General features: G+C 35.4%; 1 protein-coding gene across 2 annotated transcripts; it reads left to right on the top strand.

The window, feature by feature from the left end:
* The first annotated feature begins 303 nt into the window (after window positions 1-303).
* LOC123566278 (probable oligoribonuclease) lies at window positions 304-19,217 on the top strand. Of its 2 annotated transcripts, none has more exons than XM_045360227.2 (6): window positions 304-535; window positions 3,510-3,593; window positions 5,981-6,058; window positions 6,531-6,751; window positions 12,080-12,133; window positions 13,841-19,217. In XM_045360227.2, the coding sequence occupies exons 1-6, from the start codon at window positions 506-508 to the stop codon at window positions 13,968-13,970; spliced, it is 597 nt and encodes a 198-aa protein (XP_045216162.2). In that variant the 5' UTR covers window positions 304-505; the 3' UTR covers window positions 13,971-19,217. The 2 variants fall into 2 exon arrangements, with proteins under 2 accessions (XP_045216162.2, XP_045216161.2); XM_045360226.2 differs by having other exon boundaries at window positions 309-521.
* Window positions 19,218-19,451: the final 234 nt, after the last annotated feature.

Genomic DNA, 19,451 nt, shown 5'->3' with positions numbered 1-19,451 from the left:
TTTATTTGCCATGTTTACTAAATATTCATTGTCGAGCTACAGTGAATGTAATTTAGTCACCTAAAATATCTCATTATTTTAGGTATTTGTTTATTTGAAGTGCAATACCTCTTTGAACATATATTTTGAACATCAATATTAAATACCTTCCTAGTAAAGTAAAATAGCCATTTGCATTAATTAAGACGACACTATAATTATCCGTAATTATATTAGCCTTCCGTCCGTGAGTTTTCGGTGGTTTCCGTACAATCGGAATCGGTTGTTTGGGTCGGTCCGGGTTGGGCCGGGTTTTATTAATAACCGACGGAAAAACGGATTTGCACGGATTTTAGACATAATTTACACCGAGCGTTCAAATTATGCAGATTATCCGGTCTACTTGTAAATTATTCTTTTCATCTAAATTATCTACCTCAAAAATCGTCCCAAAAACTTTACAGAGAAGTATGTCTTCTGAAGCTAAAAGACGGAGGCGTTTACAAAATAAAAACGAAAGACTGGTATGGGTAGACTTGGAGGTAATCTATACACGGTAATCTTAGTCATAAAGCGCTCATTAAGAAATTATGTGGCAAACTAAAACTACATTAACTTCCACATGCATGGAGCATATTTAGTATTTGGCAGATTTTTTTCTGAAACAGGAAACGAATGGAAAACAGGTAGTCCAACTAATTTGACGTGATCCTAGAAAATACTGAGATATTTTTTCATAGGCAGTGGCTACGATTACGGTACCGTAATCCTAGCCTCCGGTTCTAGGATTACGGAAGTTCCGTATTCCTAGACAAACCTGTGAGGATAGGCTAGGATTACGGAAGTATTTTAAGAGGCATAAAGTATATGTTAGGACACGCATAAATGATGTTGTAAACTTACTTATTTCACTTAATTTTTCATGCCTGCCTTATTATTTCGTGTTTTCAATCCGCCGTTTTGGGTTAGTATAATCTTAATGGCGGCGCGTGGATATATATTAGAAATATGAGTGTCAAAGTTAGATTTAAAAAAAAATCTAGTTATATTTAAAAAAAAATCTATAGATTCTACATTGAATTTTATGATTTATAACCATATTGTATGTTATTAAAGACCATTTGTGTTGACTTGATGATGGTATATACGAAACATAGATAATTCTATATTTCCGCGCACCGCCATTAAGGTTATACTAACCCAAAACGGCCGATCGATAGCACGAAATATTTAGTGAAATGAGTAAATTTACAATGTCATTTATGGATTTCCTAACATAACTTTGATGCCTCTTAAATACTTCCGTAATCCTAGCCTATTCTCATAGAGTTGTCTATGCGAAGAAGTTCGCAGTCTAGGGAACCGATTCCGGTTCTCTAGCCACTGCCTTTTTCATATGGGCAATATCCTCACTCGCGTCAAACAGTGAAACACTCGAAAGACCAAAATAGTTGAAGCAACTTCCGATGAAATTTTCATCGCTGCCTACGCTTTACATGATATAGGTTTAGAGAAGCTTACTGTCTCTGAGTGGCTGCTTTTTAATGGGAGGGGAGGGGGGATATTTGGAGGGATCCTATTGGGAGGAAGGGGAGGGGGGTATTTTGAGGTAAACGAGGTGTGGAAGGGGGAGAGGTGGGTAAAATGTCTCCGGGAGGGGGTGGGGGTGGTGGATATTTTCTGGAATAGCCCATTTCTGACTTTTGCAGCCACAGTTTGACCGTCACAATTAATATAAATCAAACTGTATATGTTAGATTAGTTCAACTAGATATAGGTTTAAATGCCGATTATTTCACGAATTAGCCATAAATTCAAATAATACTTAATGTAATATTATTATGTATCGAAAGGGGATTCAATTCCTCATTGATCTATGTAAAAATGATCAAATAATATCCAAAATTACGAGGTGATTTAAACCTATGTATGTACTGTACACGATTAAAGTTCACCGTGTACCTTACGCCAATATGCGCAAGCGATAAAACCAATAACTTTACACGACCGTGTACTGTGAATTATCCTCCATTATTTTAGTCCTTCAAATTTTTTACGTTTAGATTGCCCCATCACAAATATAAAACAATGTGAAGGTCGAATTATTTTTACTAGGAAAACAGGTAGTCTATCAGTCTCACAGGAATTATGATGCACCAAAATTGTGGCCTTATCTCATTTGGCTTATCAGGATGACTTATTTTAAGATCTGATATTTTATAGTTGTCATTCCTCTAAGCCTTACCCATATCTGCATTTTACTGTTAGGAAAACGATGACATTAAATTAAAAAAAGTCATAAAATACTGGTCAGACTTACTTGCTCCGAATACATTAAAATTTATTTTCAAGTAGAAACTTCAAATGGGTTGAATATAAATCATAATTTCAAATAAGAGACTTAAATCTTTGTAAATATGATGTGAACGGGGGCGAGGAGATATCTACCCTGATACCGGTTTCAATACACAGCTAGTCAAAATAATTTGATGTTTAGCTTGTTTTATATTTGTGAAGGGGCAGTCTAAACATGTTTCATATTTGTGACAGGGCAATCTAAACGAACTTCAAAGGACCAAAATAATGGAGGATAAACATGTAATGTTACTAGTTTTATTGCTTGCACATAGCATGTGTAGACGCAGTAAATGTTAATTGTGTACAGTATGTCATACAAAGGTTTAAATCACCAGAAAATTTGTAATTTTGGAAATTATTTGATAAATTTTTATATAAATCAATGAGAAATTGAACCAATCCCCTTTTAATACCTGTAAGTTTTATTTGAATTTATGGCCAATTCGTGACATAATCGGCATTGCAAAGAGTCAGCAGTGATGAAAATTTCATTGGAAATTTCCTTCACTATTTTGGTCTTTCGTGTGTTTGACGCGAGTGGAGGTATTGCCGAAATGAAAAATTTATCTCAATATTTCCTAGGGTCACGTCAAATTTGTTGGACTTAATAGTATAATACACAGCGGACTGCCAATGACACTACATTGCAGAAACAAAACACAAAATATACATTCAAAAAATGTCAGCGAGGCAATTTTATGCTTTAATGTCACATAAATTCATTATCATAGATGTAATCATTACAAATACATTGTACATGTACCAGAAAAGGTTCCCAACATATTTTATTGTGGATTTTCTAACAGAAATAATGCAGAATAAGTTTTGACCTAACAGGACAGCAACAGTCAAAAGTTATCAAGCTGTCCTGAAACGTCCTATTATTTGGACTACAAACCAGTGTCTTACACGACCCCAAGGTCCCCTTTTCAAAGTTCAAGAGCACACTTAGGGTCAGAGGTCATTTTAAATCTTGTCTGAGCCATAAAATGAAATTCTTTTAGCGACATGTGCAAGGCAAATTATTGTGAAATTGGTATTTCCGTAAACTTGACCTGAAATTTTTTTCTGTTTCTTACGCATCTGTGCGAACAAAATAAAGGTTAACCAAATAAAAGTTTGCATGCATGGAGGGCAGGATTAAGTCCAGATGGTATTTCATTTGTTTGCAGATGTCAGGACTAGATGTTGAAAAAGAACATATCCTGGAAATGGCATGTCTCGTCACTGATGCAGATTTGAACATTATTGCTGAGGTATGAATTCCTCTTTTTACTTCTTGTATAAGTTAGATTTAATGAAAATATAAAATTGGTTATATTTATATTATATGATATGCATCATTGTACACTAAATCACTTATTAATATTTTACATAGTTACTGAAAAATTAAGATTCATAATTTAAAAGTAAAGCAGAGCAAACAAATATGTTTTTGTGTTTGATTCATATAAACCAATTTCATAATGCATATATACAGCACCTTTTATTAAGTGCTAAGGTCTAGATTGATGAGTTTAGCTTAAAACAGAATTGTCAAGTCAGACAGTTTTTAGCTCATCTGATTTTTTGAAAAAAAATGATGAGTTATTGTCATCACTTGAGCGGTTGTTGGCGTCGGCGTCTGCGTCGGCGTTGCCTGGTTAAGTTTTATGTTTAGGTCAGCTTTTCTCCTAAACTATCAAAGCTATTGCTTTGAAACTTGGAATACTTGTTCACCATCATAAGCTGACCCTGTATAGCAAGAAACATAACTCCATCTTGCTTTTTGCAAGATTTATGGCCCCTTTTGTACTTAGAAAATATCAGATTTCTTGGTTAAGTTTTATGTTTAGGTCAACTTTTCTCCTAAACTATCAAAGCTTTTGCTTTGAAACATGGAATACATGTTCACTATCATAAGCAGACCCTGTACATCAAGAAACATAACTCCATCTTGCTTTTTGCAAGAATTATTGCCCCTTTTGGACTTAGAAAATCAGTTTTCTTGGTTAAGTTTTATGTTTAGGTCAGCTTTTATCCTAAACTATCAAAGCTATTCCTTTAAAACTTGCAACACTTGTTCACCATCATAAGCTGACCCTGTACAGCAAGAAACATAACTCCATCCTGCTTTTTGCAAGATTTATGGCCCCTTTTGGACTTAGAAAATATCAGATTTCTTGGTTAAGTTTTATGTTTAGCTCAACTTTTTCTCTTAAACTATCAAAGCTATTGCTTTAAAACTTGCAACTCTTGTTCACCATCATAAGCTGACCCTGTACAGCAAGCAACATAACTCCATCCTGCTTTTTGCAATAATTATTGCCCCTTTTGGACTTAGAAAAATCATTTTCTTGGTTGAATATTATGTTTAAGTCAACTTTTCTCATAAACTATCAAAGCTATTGCTTTAAAACTTGCAACAGTTTTTCACCATCATAAGTGGACACTGTACATCAAGAAACATAACTCTATCCTGCTTTTTGCAAGAGTGATGGCCCTTTTTAGACTTAGAAAATCATGGGTAGGACAATATTTCTATTATACAAAAAAAATCAGATGAGCGTCAGCACCCGCAAGGCGGTGCTCTTGTTTTAAAGAAATGGTGATCTTGTGGATAAGGTGTTGGATGCTATTTGGCAATTTCTAAAAGGCAGAAACTAGACCCAGGGATGGGGATCCTCCCTTGCTAAGAGGATAAAGTGGTTGATGTAGAATCAATTACTTGTCAGTGCTGTGGGTTCATAACCTTGCATGATGAGTGCAGGAATTTTTCATGTAAGGAAGGTATCAAACTGAGGTAAAGAATGTTGGTGGTTCTACTCAGGTACCCATTGGTGTCTGAAATTTATGCCCTAAGGGGCACCTTGGTCGTCTAAAGCTTCTATATGACTTATAATTGTGTTGGGTGTGATGTTGATAAACTAAAAGAAGACTAAAGGCAGAGTGATTAATGTTGCTTACTTAAGATCACTTTTCCCTTACCACTGTTGGTTCAAAACCTCACCAGGGGTGTAGGATGCTTTCATGTGAGGAAGCTATCCTGCTGAATATCATTGTTATAACTAGGTACCTGCGGGTGCCTGAAATACAGCCCAAAGGGGCTGCTGGGTTCTTCCTTTGCTGTTAACTGGAAAGACACAATATACATGTATGTGCAATTTAACTGTATTGAATGTGATTTTAAACCCAACAAAACAAAGAAACAAGTGTGATTTAGATAAGCTTGGAACTTTCATCCAAGTGGGTAAGTATAAATTTAGTTTTAAAATAACTTTAATTAGTAAAAAATTAAATAATTGCAGGGTTTTCCCTAGCCCCCAAAAAGGTGGTCAATTTACCACTTTTCGAGGTCCATGTCCCCCTTTTCTTAGCAAAGAGGGGCTTGAGTTTTCCCCAAAAAACAATTTTCCAAATTAATTAAAAGTTAATTTCAATCAATTTAAACTATTAAAGCCCAAAAGAGTATCAAAGTATTCAAGCAAATCGAAACATGTCCTCCAAAATAGTGTCTTTTTTCCAGAAAAATAAATTTGGGGGGACATGATGTCCTTCAAAATGAATTTCCTAGGGAAAACCCTGAATTGAGTTGATTGAAAATATAAATGAATAGTAATAACAGTAGATAGACTAACCAAAATAATTGTTATTATACATGCAGACAGAGGATTTGGTAATTCACCAGCCAGACAGTGTTTTGGACAACATGGGAGACTGGTGTAAACAACACCATGGGGAGGTAGGTTTTGTTGTTTTTGCATAAATGAGTTACAAGATTCCAATATATTATGTATGTTTATGGGTACCAGGAGAAATTTGCCATTAGTAGTCCACAACATATAGTAACTTCAGTATGAAATTCGCAAAGCAACATAATGATATGAATTATGTCAATATTGATTAAAGATTTCACAAGTCACTTCATGACTTTTTGTGAAAGAAATTGCAATTTAACAATTTCTATTTAGCAATTTCTTGTATTTTTTTAATTTGAAAATTTATTCTTTTATTTAAATCAAGAAAATTTTATCAGACTCTACCTGCTCTGTAGCCTTACAATGTACCTAGTATGTTCGTTGTGGTTGGTTAAATACTTGTAATCTATAACACAGGAAAGGGGCCTGTATAGGACCCTTATAGATTGAGTCGCATAGCTGGACTGCCTGTTTTGTACTTGTATAAAATGCCAGTCTGTCTGTTGTTTGTTTCAGTCAGGTTTAACAGAAGCTGTGAGAAAAAGTAAAATATCTCTATCTGATGCTGAAGATAGAATGCTGCAATTTGTTCAAGAACATACTGTAAAAAGGAAAGCCCCTTTAGCTGGAAACTCCATACATGCCGATAGAATGTTCCTAGTAAAATATATGCCTCGTTTTATTGACCATCTACACTACAGACTAGTGGATGTCAGCACCATCAAAGAGCTATCCAGGTAGTTTATCTTACATGCTTTTAATGACCTAAAGTTGGTCAGTCAGTTTTGAATTTTAGTCTGTTTTGGTCTTTTTGCCGATTTTTATGTCATACCAATGCAATTCAAGTCATATGATGCCTTGCCAGCTGTAATGGTGAGGAAGATGCCGCAGGTGCCCCATTCGAGGGTTATTTCATGTACAGGCAAGCACCCGTGTAGAACCAGCAATACAGCCCGCCCGCTTAGCTCAATAGGTAAGAGCGTTGGTCTACGGATCTCGGGGTCGCGAGTTCGATCCTCGGGCGGGGCGTATGTTCTCCGTGACTATTTGATAAACGACATTGTGTCTGATATCATTAGTCCTCCACCTCTGATTCATGTGGGGAAGTTGGCAGTTACTTGTGGAGAACAGGTTTGTACTGGTACAGAATCCAGGAACACTGGTTAGGTTAACTGCCCGCCGTTACATGACTGAAATACTGTTGAAAAACGGCGTTAAACCCAAAACAAACAAACAAACAAAAGAACCAGCAATACAACAACCTTCCACAAATATGCTTGTTGACTTACTCAGATGGCATGTTCCCTAACGTAGTTAGTGGCAAGTGATTCCAAGACAATGACATAAACCACTGGGCTATTGAGGTCACATTTAAGGGCTGTTATGAATTTATTGTATAAATACATATCTTTTGTAATATAAGCCTGCTTTAAATTAATTAATTAAAATTAATATGCTTTCTTCTTGTTTTAAATCTAGAGAACTATTAATAAATTACTCCCTATGATTCTCTAGTCCAAGCAAACAGGACTAGGGAGTTATGGTATGGTGAATAGAAGAGTAGAGAACAGAAAATTCATTCCATTGTCAATTACTTAGGAGCCAAACACAAAACCAGCAGAAAAATTTTGTTAAATGGGAGGCAACTGTACAATCTGTAATTGTTTGTATTTGTAACAAATTATTTCCCTTGGTTCATAAAAAAAGTGCAAAATTACACTTTTATAGGTAAAGCTTGAAAAAGTATGTGACTAGAGCTATAAAAAAGGTCTGACTCTACAGTCTGCAGTATTCAGCAGTGAATTTTAATGGTTAGAAAATCATAAGTTAAAAGCTTTTGGCAAGAAGGCTCTAAATAAAACCTACTGTATTTTATAGGTATCATATCAATATCAGATTTATATATGGGGAATATTTTGTAGATTTATTTCTATAGCAGTTTGTATTGATTTTCTTTGCTGATGTAAACATATCTGTTGGCAAATAAATAACTTTATTACATTACAGTGAAACTGTAAACGTCATTATTACATTATTACATACTTCTGTTTCATCACAATGAAACTTTAAATGTCAGTACTTTGCAGTTGTCATGCGTAAATGTCATAACGGTGTAAGATGCCATTTTAACAGGTGTCATTGTGTTAAAAGGCTCATATACATTAATATTTTCAATTCTACTCCAGCTGAAGAACAAATATTTATCATTATGTCTCCATCATGTAGTGGGGGAGGCATATTGATTTTGTGCTACTGTTTGTCTGTCACAAAGGTTGCCACACAACACCCCAAACACCACTGGATTGATTTACACCAAACTTCACAACTGTGATTGTATCGTCATAATTTTCCAGTCTGATTATTTTTAGCAGAGATGTGGCTTTTGATTCATCAAATTTTATAATGTTTCAGCTGCTTCTCTGATATAACTGGGATGATTTCCACCAAACCTTACAGGAGTAATCAGTGCCAAGCGTCACTGTGCATATTGTCGTAATTTTCCAGTTTTATGATATTCAGCAGAGTTATACCTTGATTCGTCAAAATTATGATAAATTAGTCACTTCTCATATTATTTGGGGGATTTCAACGAAACCTTACAGGAGTGATCAGTGCCATTCATCATTCTGCATATTGTCGACGTGTTCAGCTAATGTGATTTTCAGTGGAGTTATGACCCTTGATATGTTGTATTTTACCTTGTCTGGGCAACTGCTCCAATAACACCAAACTGCACAGAAGTGATCATTCCTAAGCCTAGTTGTGCATATCATGGGCATGTTCCGGTTCAGTGTTTCTCAGCAGAGTTAAGGTCCTTGATTTTGTCCAATTAATGATGTTTTAGCCACTTTTCCTATATAATAGGGCAAATTTCCACCATACCTTACATGAGGGATCAGTGCTAAGTCTTATTATGCATATTTTCGGCATGTTCCCATTCAATGATTTTCAGGGGTGTACCACCTTTTATTTGTCAAGTTTTATGGTATGTTGGCAACTTCTCTTACCACTTTAGGTAGATTTCCACCAAACCTTACAGGAGTTATCAGTACAAAGCCTTGTTATACATATCTCAGGCATGTTCAAGTTCAGAGATTTTCAGCAGAGTAATGGCCCTTGATTTGTCATATTTTACAGTGTTAAAACTACTTGCTGTATAAAGTTAGGCTGAATTTCACCAAACCTCACAAGTCATTAGTGTGAAGCGTAGTTGCGCGTATTATTGTCATGTTCTGATTAAATGATTTTCAGAGGAGTCATGACCCTTGATTTGTCAAATTCTTTGATCTGTGCTACTTCTGTACCACTGGTTGGAATTCTACCAAACATCACAGAAGTTGCTGCTGTCTAGCCTAGATGTCTATTTCAATGGAATGTTACAGTTTAGTGATTTTCCCTGGAGTTATGGTCCTTATCTGTGGCATTTTACAATTTCTGCATGTTATGTGACAGGAGACATGTTTTTCTTGAAAAAAACCAAAAAAAAAAACCCCTCTAGTTTATAGGTGTAATATATACTATATACTAGATTTGTATCCAGAAATATGCACATATCACTAATATTTCCACTGCAGAACTTGTGCCTAGTATTTAAAACAACCCTAAGAATCTATTTTATTTTATGACTCATAAATTCCGCTTATTTTGTTTGTTAATAACTGGTCACATTGATGTCCATAGAATGTGATAATTCAATGCAAAAAGTGATAGTCTTGAAATCAAACTTGAACAAGCAACCAATCTTCAAAACAAACACAACACTATACTAAATATAGATCTGTCAAACTCCAGCAAACCAAATCTGGTTTCTATAAATGTGTAATCCAATTAGCAGCCTCTTTGAAGTTTGATAAAATTGTGTATTGACTGTCTGACTGTGATATTAACCACACTACTTATTTTTATGCTCCCCGAAGGGCGAGCATATAGTTGCCGCTTTGTCCGTCCGTCCTTCCGTCACACTTTTGTCTGGAGTATAACTTGGAAATTATTACCAGTAATGGCATTTCATTGAAACTACACATAATCATAGAGGCCATTGAGACAAAGTGTAATGTCAAAGAGTCATAACCCTACCTTACCTAGTTTTTGAATTACCTCCCTTTATTATACAAAATAAAGCTTGTCCAGAGCATTACTTGAAAAGGATTAATGGCATTTCATTGAAACTTCACAAAATGATAGAGGCCATTGACGGGGAGTGCAGTGTCAAAGAACCATAACTTTACTTAACCTAGTTTTTGAATTATCTTCCTTTATTATACATAATAAGTCTTGTCTGGAGCATTTTTTGAAAAAAATTAATGTCATTTCATTGAAACTTCACAAAATGATAGAGACCATTGACGGGAAGTGCAGTGTCAAAGAACCATAACTCAACATTACCTAGTTTTTGAGTTATCTCCCTTTATTATACAAAATAAGGCTTGTCTGGAGCATTACTTGAAAAGTATTAATGGCATTTCATTGAAACTTCACAAAATGATATAGGCCATTGATGGGAAGTGCAATGTCAAAGAACCATAACTCTAACTTACCTAGTTTTTGAATTATCTCCCTTTATTCAATTTTCTTCTTTTTATTTTATCCATTTTTTAGCTCCACTATTCGGAGTATAGGTGTGCTATTCTACTCGCCCCAGTGTCGGCGTCAGCGTTGGCGTGAGCTTTCTTGGTTAAAGTTTTTCGGCAACCTTTGTTTTTCTTTGTTACTATTGCTTATATCTTACTGTCACTTCATATTAACATTGTTCAGCATGCAAACAAAGTATGTGCAGGGGCTGGGCCCATTATACCCAAGGTCAAGGTCACCAAGGTGTTATACTTAGGTTATTTTTAAGGTTAAAGTTTTTCGGCAACCTTTGTTTTCCTGTCATATCTTTGTTACTATTGCTTATATCTTACTGTAATTTCACATAAACATTGTCCAGCATACAAAGTATGTGCTGGGGCTGGGCCCATTATACCCAAGGTCAAGGTCACCAAGTTGTTATACTTGGAATTATTTTCATGTTAATTTTTTTCGACAGCTTTGTTTATAGACATTTCTTTGGTACTTTAAAAGATAATGACTTGAAATGAAAAGTATATCTTTATAATCATCATCTGCGTGTGTGGTTACAATCCCCATAACTCTGATTGTATTTTTGACAGAATTATGCCCCTTTCAGTTTCAGTTTTTTGGCAATCTTCGCTTTCTGGATATAACCTTAGTAGTATATAAGACTTGGTGTATCTTCCTTTTAAAGTATAGGTCTCTTATTGAGACATAAATTCATTTTACTGTCAAATCGCCGAATAGTGGAGCACACTGTCTTACAGACAGCTCTTGTTTTGGTTTCTAATATGTTATTCCCCATTTTGAGACAAGCACATGCATCAGGGAGCATCATTCGGTTTTACCGATTCCTTGTTAAGTGTAGTCATAAAATAAAACACTTACTGTATGATAGTTGTCATAGGGTGAAAAAAAATGTGCAGTCAGACAGCCTGGGGCCTCAAAATACCGTTCTGATACTCTACCCACTGAGCTAGCTGGCAGCCTACACATTTTCTCCCCGTTTTGATATTCAAGTCCTAAGTAGTGACATATTTCCCCACCACTTTGAAATTCGTCCTCAAATTTCAGGAGGTATTTTATAAATCTAGCAATTACAGGCATCTAAGACTAACCAGTGTAATGCCGTCACGGTCCCATGTTGGGCGTCAGATGTTACAGGGTGAGAAAAAAAAATGTGCAGACAGACCAGGACTCGAACCTGGGGCCTAGGGATACCGTTCTGATGCTCTAATGACTGAGCTAGCCAGTCGTCTGCATATTTTCTCCCCATTTTAACATTCAAGACCTTTACCGTGACATAATATCGGTGAATATCCAAGTCTATGGACCTGACCAAAGTGATATGCACCCATGATACAATAACTGTTTAATAATTTATATTTAACATATACAAAATGTATATATTTTCTGATCAAAGTTTGATAATTATGGAATCATAAAACTGCAAAGCATTTATAAAAAGGATTCTGATAATGAATTTTTATGATAGAATTTTTATTTTGTAGAAGATGGTACACGAGAGAATTTTCAAATGCACCAAAGAAGAAGTTGACACACAGGTATAGCCATCTTTTTTAATGTAACAAGTATTTTCAGACTGTTCAAACAATTTTTGGCTTGGTCTGAAATATTTTTTGCAATGTTAAAATATGACTATGTGTGAAGATTTCCACAAGTATATAGCTTTCAGAATGTAAAGATGCAATTTGCTTCCAAAAATATATTAAAGGATTACTTATCTTCTGGTATTAATACATGTTTAAACCCTGCCTGATAACACATTGGATGAACACATACCCGCCATCCTTAATTTTTTATGCTTCCATTTTTGAAGACGAGAGGCATATGAGGTTTGAACACTCCGTCCAATTGGAACAGTTTCCTTCCAATTGACATGTGCATTCATACACATCATCAGCATGAAGTGGACATGTGCATATTAACTGGATATGGCCCTTTTTGGACTTTGAAGTGTAACAACTGCATTGAAATGTTATCAGCATGAAGTGGACATGAACTAAACAACTCTATTTTGTATTTTTACAAAGTTATGCCCTGTTCTGGATTATTTTTTTAGCTCATCTGATTTTTTTTTAAAAAAAAATGATGAGTTATTGTCATCGCGTGATTGTCGTTGGCATCTGTGTCGGCATTGCCTGGTTAAGTTCTATGTTTAGGTCAGCTTTTCTCCTAAACTATCAAAGCTATTGCTTTAAAACTTGCAACACTTGTTCAACATCAATAGCTGACTCTATACAGCAAGAAACATAGCTCCATTCTGCTTTTGGCAAGAATTATGGCCTTTTTGGACTTTGAAAATCAGATTTCTTGGTTAAGTTTTGTATTTAGGTCAGATTTTCTCCTAAACTATCAAAGCTATTGCTTTAAAACTTGCCACACTTGTTCACCACCAAAAGCTGACTATGTACAGCAAGAAACATAACTCCATCCTGCTTTTTGCAAGAATTATGGCCCCTTTTGGACTTTGAAAATCAGATTTCTTGGTTAAGTTTTGTGTTTAGGTCAGCTTTTCTCCTAAACTATCAAAGCTATTGCTATAAAACTTGCAACACTTGTTCACCATCAAAAGCTGACTCTGTACAGCAAGAAACATAACTCCATCCTATTTTTTGCAAGAATTATGGGCCCATTTGGACTTAGAAAATATCAGAATTCTTGGTTAAATTTTGCGTTTGTCAACTTTTCTCCTTAACGGTCAAAGCTATTGCTTTAAAACTTAGAGCAGTTATTCGCCATTAAAAGCTGACTCTGCACAGCAAGTATCATAACTCTACATTGCTTTTTGCAAGAATTATAGCCCCTTTTGGACTTAGAAAATCATAGGTAGGACAATATTTCTATTATACAGAGACAAAAAAATCAGATAAGTGTCTGCACCCGCAAGGCGGTGCTCTTGTTTAAACAATCTGTTCTTTCATTAAGCATCATTAGAGGGGAAAGTTCTTTGACCTTTTGTGCTTGTTTATATCTTTATATTTATTATTTTAAGCTATTTTTAGTGACAAGGCTTTTGAATAGTTAAGCCCTTGTTATACTTCCCATTCAGTTTCTTGCCCTCGACAACAAAATATATGTATATTTTAATGTCCTGTTCCAGTCTACTTCCAAATGGGCATAATGTGAGCATGGTTAGGAGCAGCTATTGTTAGATTATGAAACTCTCCTGTTCCTAATTCTCTTGTACGTAATATATTCCTTTAATTACAGTCCATTTTGATAACAATTTAATGTCATCTTTTTTGCAGAGCTCTAGACGATATCAAAGAAAGTATAGAGGAACTTCAGTACTACAGGTACAATATATTTAAACCAATAGAGGATGCCGATCAGGATAGGTCTGAACAAGAGAAGGGAGACAATGGGACACAGGTCTGATCCTGGACAATAGGTCTGTGTAACTAACATTTAAAAATGTCTGTACAGACAGTATGCTGCTAAGCCAGCAACCACCGAGGAACAAAATGATTGTATATGGCACTGCTTCATCCTAAATGAGAAATGTAACAGTTTAAATATAACAGGGGTATATGGATTTTCATATTCATTATTCTGGAGAAATCAGAGTGGAATATATAAAAGTCTGTTTGTATTAGAAGTGGTTCATGCAGCATGTTAATCTGGTGACTTGGAGTACCGGGTAGTGTGGACTCACAGGAAACAGCATGTGTATATTTGACAATTCAGTTGTCCCCATTATACTTGAAAAAATGTTTGAATTAAAACTGCCTGTGAAATACTACAATCCTTGTCAGCCTTGATAGAATTTTGTCAAAATTAAAAAAGGATATTTTGTTACTAGATTAAGTGATAAAAAGATTTATAAAATAATGGCTATAGTTCAGACTGTTTTTAAAGAAAACCTTAAATTGTATTTGAATAAGCCTTGCATTCAACTGCAAAGGCATAAAAATAAATGGACTTACACTGTCACAGAGCTAAAAGGTCTACCCTTATTTTTTAGCTCACCTGTCACATAGTGACAAGGTGAGCTTTTGTGATCACCCTTCGTCCGTTGTCAGTCTATGCGTGTGTCCGTGCGTGCGTCAACAATTTCTTGTCTGCACGATAGTGGTTTCATTTATGATTTTGTTTTAATCAAACTTGTACACAACTTGTATCACCATAAGATTTTGGTTCCTTTCTTGAACTGGCCAGATCCCATTATGGGGTCCAGTTATGGCCCCCGAAAGAGCAAAACTTAGCTATTTTGACCTTGTCTGCACAATAGCAGCTTTATTTATGATTTGATTTTTACCAAACTTGCACACAACTTGTATCACCTTAAGATCTTGGTTCCTTTCTTGAACCGGCTAGATCCCATAAAGGGTTTCAGAGTTATGGCCCCGGAAAGGGCCAATTAGCTATTTTGACCTTGTCTGCACAATAGCAGCTTCATTTATGATTTGATTTTAACCAAACTTGCACACAACTTGTGTCACCATAAGATCTCGGTTCCTTTCTTGAACCGGCTAGATCCCATAAAGGGTTTCAGAGTTATGGCCCCTGAAAGGGCCAATTAGCTATTTTGACCTTGTCTGCACAATAGCAGCTTCATTTATGATTTGATTTTAACCAAACTTGCACACAACTTGTATCACCACAAGATCTTGGTTCCTTTCTTGAACTGGCTATATTCCTGTATGGGTTCCAGAGTTATGGCCCCTTAAAGGTCCAAAATTTGCTGTTTTGGCTTTTGCAGCCATATAGAGACTTCATTTATGGTTTGATTTGATACAAACTTCCAAAATATCTTCAACAACAATAAATCTTGGATTCCATGTCGAATCTGTCAGATCCAATCCTAGGTTCCAGAGTTATTTTATATCTTGATTACCTCTCCTGATTGTAATCAAAATGGATTTATATCAGTAAGTACTTATAGGACTTATTTGAAATTTCATTATTGTCATTAGTTGGACTGAGTCAATCGGGGTAGATAACTATGGACTGATTTTATGTCAAATTACCTCCCTTTATTTCAAATTAAAATGGGTATATATCCGTAACTAATGAAGATACTGATCAGAAATTTCATTTATGTCAACAGATGGACTTGGACAATCAGTGAAGATACAAATTGACTGAATTTATGACAAATTACCTCACTTTATTTTTTATCTAAATGAATACACCTTAGCAGCTTCTAATGGTTTGAAATGTTATTTATGTCTTCCATGGTAAGAAATAGTCATATTAGATAACTCTTGATTGAACATTTATCAATATGAATAATTTACTAATATATTGCTGTATAGGCTTGTACTTTGTATCTTCTACATGCATATACCAATGCATGATTACCTCCCCTCATTTTAATAAAAATGGATTTATCTAGGTAAATATTTATAAAACTCATTTGAAATTTCATTATTGTCTTTAGTTTGACTGAGACAATCAGGGTAGATAGCTATGGACTGATTTTATGTCAATTTACCTCCCTTTGTTTCAAATTAAAATGGGTGTATCTCAGTAACCAATGAATATAATGATTTGAAATGTCATTTGTGCCATCAGATGGACTCGTACAATCAGGGTAGATAACTTTTGACTGAATTTATGACAAATTACCTTCCTTTATTTTATGTAAACAAATATATCTCAGCAGCATCTAATGAGATTGGTTTTAAATGTTATTTAAGTCTCCAAGGGTGAGGAAAGTCATGTTAGTACAAAAATGCAGCATTTGAGCCTGGGACCCTCAAACTTGGTATGGAAATTGGCCCTGACTAGGTCAAAAGGGACTGTTACAAGAAAATGTTTATCCTGATGATATTTAATCATAAATATGTATGCGTATGTGCTCTATGTCAAAACTTGATCATATCATTTTGAGCAATGGTACTAAGGTGAGCGATATAGGGCCATCATGGCCCTCTTGTTTCGATTTTCCTCATTTTGAGCGATATAGGGCCATCATGGCCCGCTTGTTTCCATTTTCCTCATTTTATAAACAACATAATATCATTTCACAGCATTTATGTTAAATTAATCTCTCAAAAGTAAGAAAAAAAGTAAGATAAAGGGGACAGTTCACTTAAGCCTCAAAATGGCCTTAAATCTCTGAATGAGGAATTGTAAATTTCCTTCCATTAATAACTGCTTGCAATATTTGCAATATATTTATTATTGAAAAAAAAAAAAAAGTCAGATTTAAAGAAAAATGCTTCAAAATTATGGGTATGGAAAACTTTCAATTTTGATAGATATTTTATTATAGCTGCACTCATACTGAAACTGTTAAACATTTTCAGTATGAGCACAGGTGTTGTCCACAATCAAAAAGTGATAAGAATTTCTGTAGGAGAAGTTGGACCTATGGTCAAATTTTTGTTGTTGTCTCTTACATTGCTTGCTTCTAAAAGCTTCCCCATATGTCCCAAATCTGGACAGAAAGTGTATTTTCTTAACAAATCTATGATTTCAGCAATATTTGGTGATATTTTTTTGAAGAAACAATAATTTTTTTTCGAAAAAATTAATTCATTATAGAGGAAAGACATTCTGTTAGGAAACAATGCATTAATTTTTCAACCATTTAAAGACTAAAGTGAACCCTTTTTTTGTCGAGCCCGCTTGCGGAAGCGAAGACATAGTTGTCCAAATGGCTGTTCGGTGTATTTGTCTGCGTGCGTCCGTCCGTCAGTGCGTGCATGCATGTGTCCGTCTGGACCATAACTTTGACACGCATAGAGCAATCTTGTTTATATTTGGCATGAATGTTAACCTCAGTGAGACGGAGTGTCATGCATAAACCCCAGGTTCCTATCTCAAAGGTCAAGGTCACAGTTGGAGGTCAAAGTTCATGTCAGATCTTGCGGGCCCATAACTTTGACATACATTGAGGAATCTTTTTAGCTCATCTGATTTTTTGAAAAAAAATGATGAGTTATTGTCATCACTTGAGCGGTTGTCGGCGTCGGCGTCGGCGTTGCCTGGTTAAGTTTTATGTTTAGGTCAGCTTTTCTCCTAAACTATCAAAGCTATTGCTTTGAAACTTGGAATACTTGTTCACCATCATAAGCTGACCCTGTATAGCAAGAAACATAACTCCATCTTGCTTTTTGCAAGATTTATGGCCCCTTTTGTACTTATAAAATATCAGATTTCTTGGTTAAGTTTTATGTTTAGGTCAACTTTTCTCCTAAACTATCAAAGCTATTGCTTTGAAACTTGGAATACTTGTTCACCATCATAAGCAGACCCTGTACATCAAGAACCATAACTCCATCTTGCTTTTTGCAAGAATTATTGCCCCTTTTGGACTTAGAAAATCAGTTTTCTTGGTTAAGTTTTATGTTTAGGTCAGCTTTTATCCTAAACTATCAAAGCTGTTGCTTTAAAACTTGCAACACTTGTTCACCATCATCAGCTGACCCTGTACAGCAAGAAACATAACTCCATCCTGCTTTTTGCAAGATTTATGGCCCCTTTTTGACTTAGAAAATATCAGATTTCTTGGTTAAGTTTTATGTTTAGGTCAACTTTTTCTCTTAAACTATCAAAGCTATTGCTTTGAAACTTGCAACACTTGTTCACCATCATAAGCTGACCCTGTATAGCAAGCAACATAACTTCATCCTGCTTTTTGCAATAATTATTGCCCCTTTTGGACTTAGAAAATCATTTTCTTGGTTGAGTATTATGTTTAAGTCGACTTTTCTCATAAACTATCAAAGCTATTGCTTTAAAACTTGCAACAGTTTTTCACCATCATAAGTGGACACTGTACATCAAGAAACATAATTCTATCCTGCTTTTTGCAAGAATGATGGCCCTTTTTAGACTTAGAAAATCGTGGGTAGGACAATATTTCTATTACACAAAAAAAATCAGATGAGCGTCAGCACCCGCAAGGCGGTGCTCTTGTTTATATTTGGCATAAATGTTTAACTCAGTGAGAGGGAATGTCATGTGCAAACCCCAGGTCCCTATCTCAGAGGTCAAGGTCACAGGGGTCAAAGGTCATTTTAGAGCTTGTCCAGGCCATAACTTTGATAAGTATGGAGCAGTCTTTTTTGTCTTTGGCGTAAATGTTCACCACTATGAAACCAAGTGTTGTGTGCAAACCTTGGGTCCCTATCTCAAAGGTCAAGGTCACACTTTGGGGTCAAAGGTAATTTTAGAGCTTGTCCGGGCTGTAACTTTGCCATGCATAAAGCAGTCATTTTTTATTTGGCATAAATGTTTGTCTCAATGAGACAGAGTGTCATGTGCAACTCCAAGACCCCTACCTCAAAGATCAAGGTCATACTTAGAGGTCAAAGGTTAAAACTTGGTGCTGTTAGTCCTTTTGACAACTGGCGGGCTCGACATGTTGCCCGTGGGCATCTAGTTTTATATGCCTGTTTTAAAAAAAAGGATTTTTATATGATGTTGCGTTTGTCTGTCCATCTGTTGGTCTGTCTTATTTTTCGTGTCCAGAGCAAAACTGTTTGAGGTATTGACTTTAAAGTTGGTATATAGGTAGGTAGAGATTAGACTATGTGCAGAGCGCATAAAGTAGGCCATTAGGTCAAAGGTCAAGGTAGAAAATGTCCCTCATATTTAATGTCTGGAGCATAACCTTATAACTATTATATATATATATATTATATAATTATATAATACATAATAATTATACAATACTATTGTATTGACTTAGACTTGGCATTTAGGTAGGTTGTGATGAGATGATGTGTGGTGTGGTCCCTATTCAGATTGTGTTCAATCTAAGTAGTCCATGCAGAATTCTGGTTGCCATGGTAACCTAAAGGAAATTTCTAAAAATCTTCTCAGGAACTGCTGGCCCTATTTTGAAGTAATTTCACAGAAATGTTTCTTGGAGGACTCTCTTCCAAATTCCTTAAAAATTTCCTG

The sequence above is a fragment of the Mercenaria mercenaria genome, chromosome 8, assembly GCF_021730395.1.
Source record: "Mercenaria mercenaria strain notata chromosome 8, MADL_Memer_1, whole genome shotgun sequence".
Taxonomy (NCBI): Eukaryota; Metazoa; Mollusca; class Bivalvia; order Venerida; family Veneridae; genus Mercenaria; species Mercenaria mercenaria.
Note: the sequence above shows the minus strand (reverse complement) of the source record. Positions and strands in the feature narration are given on the sequence as shown.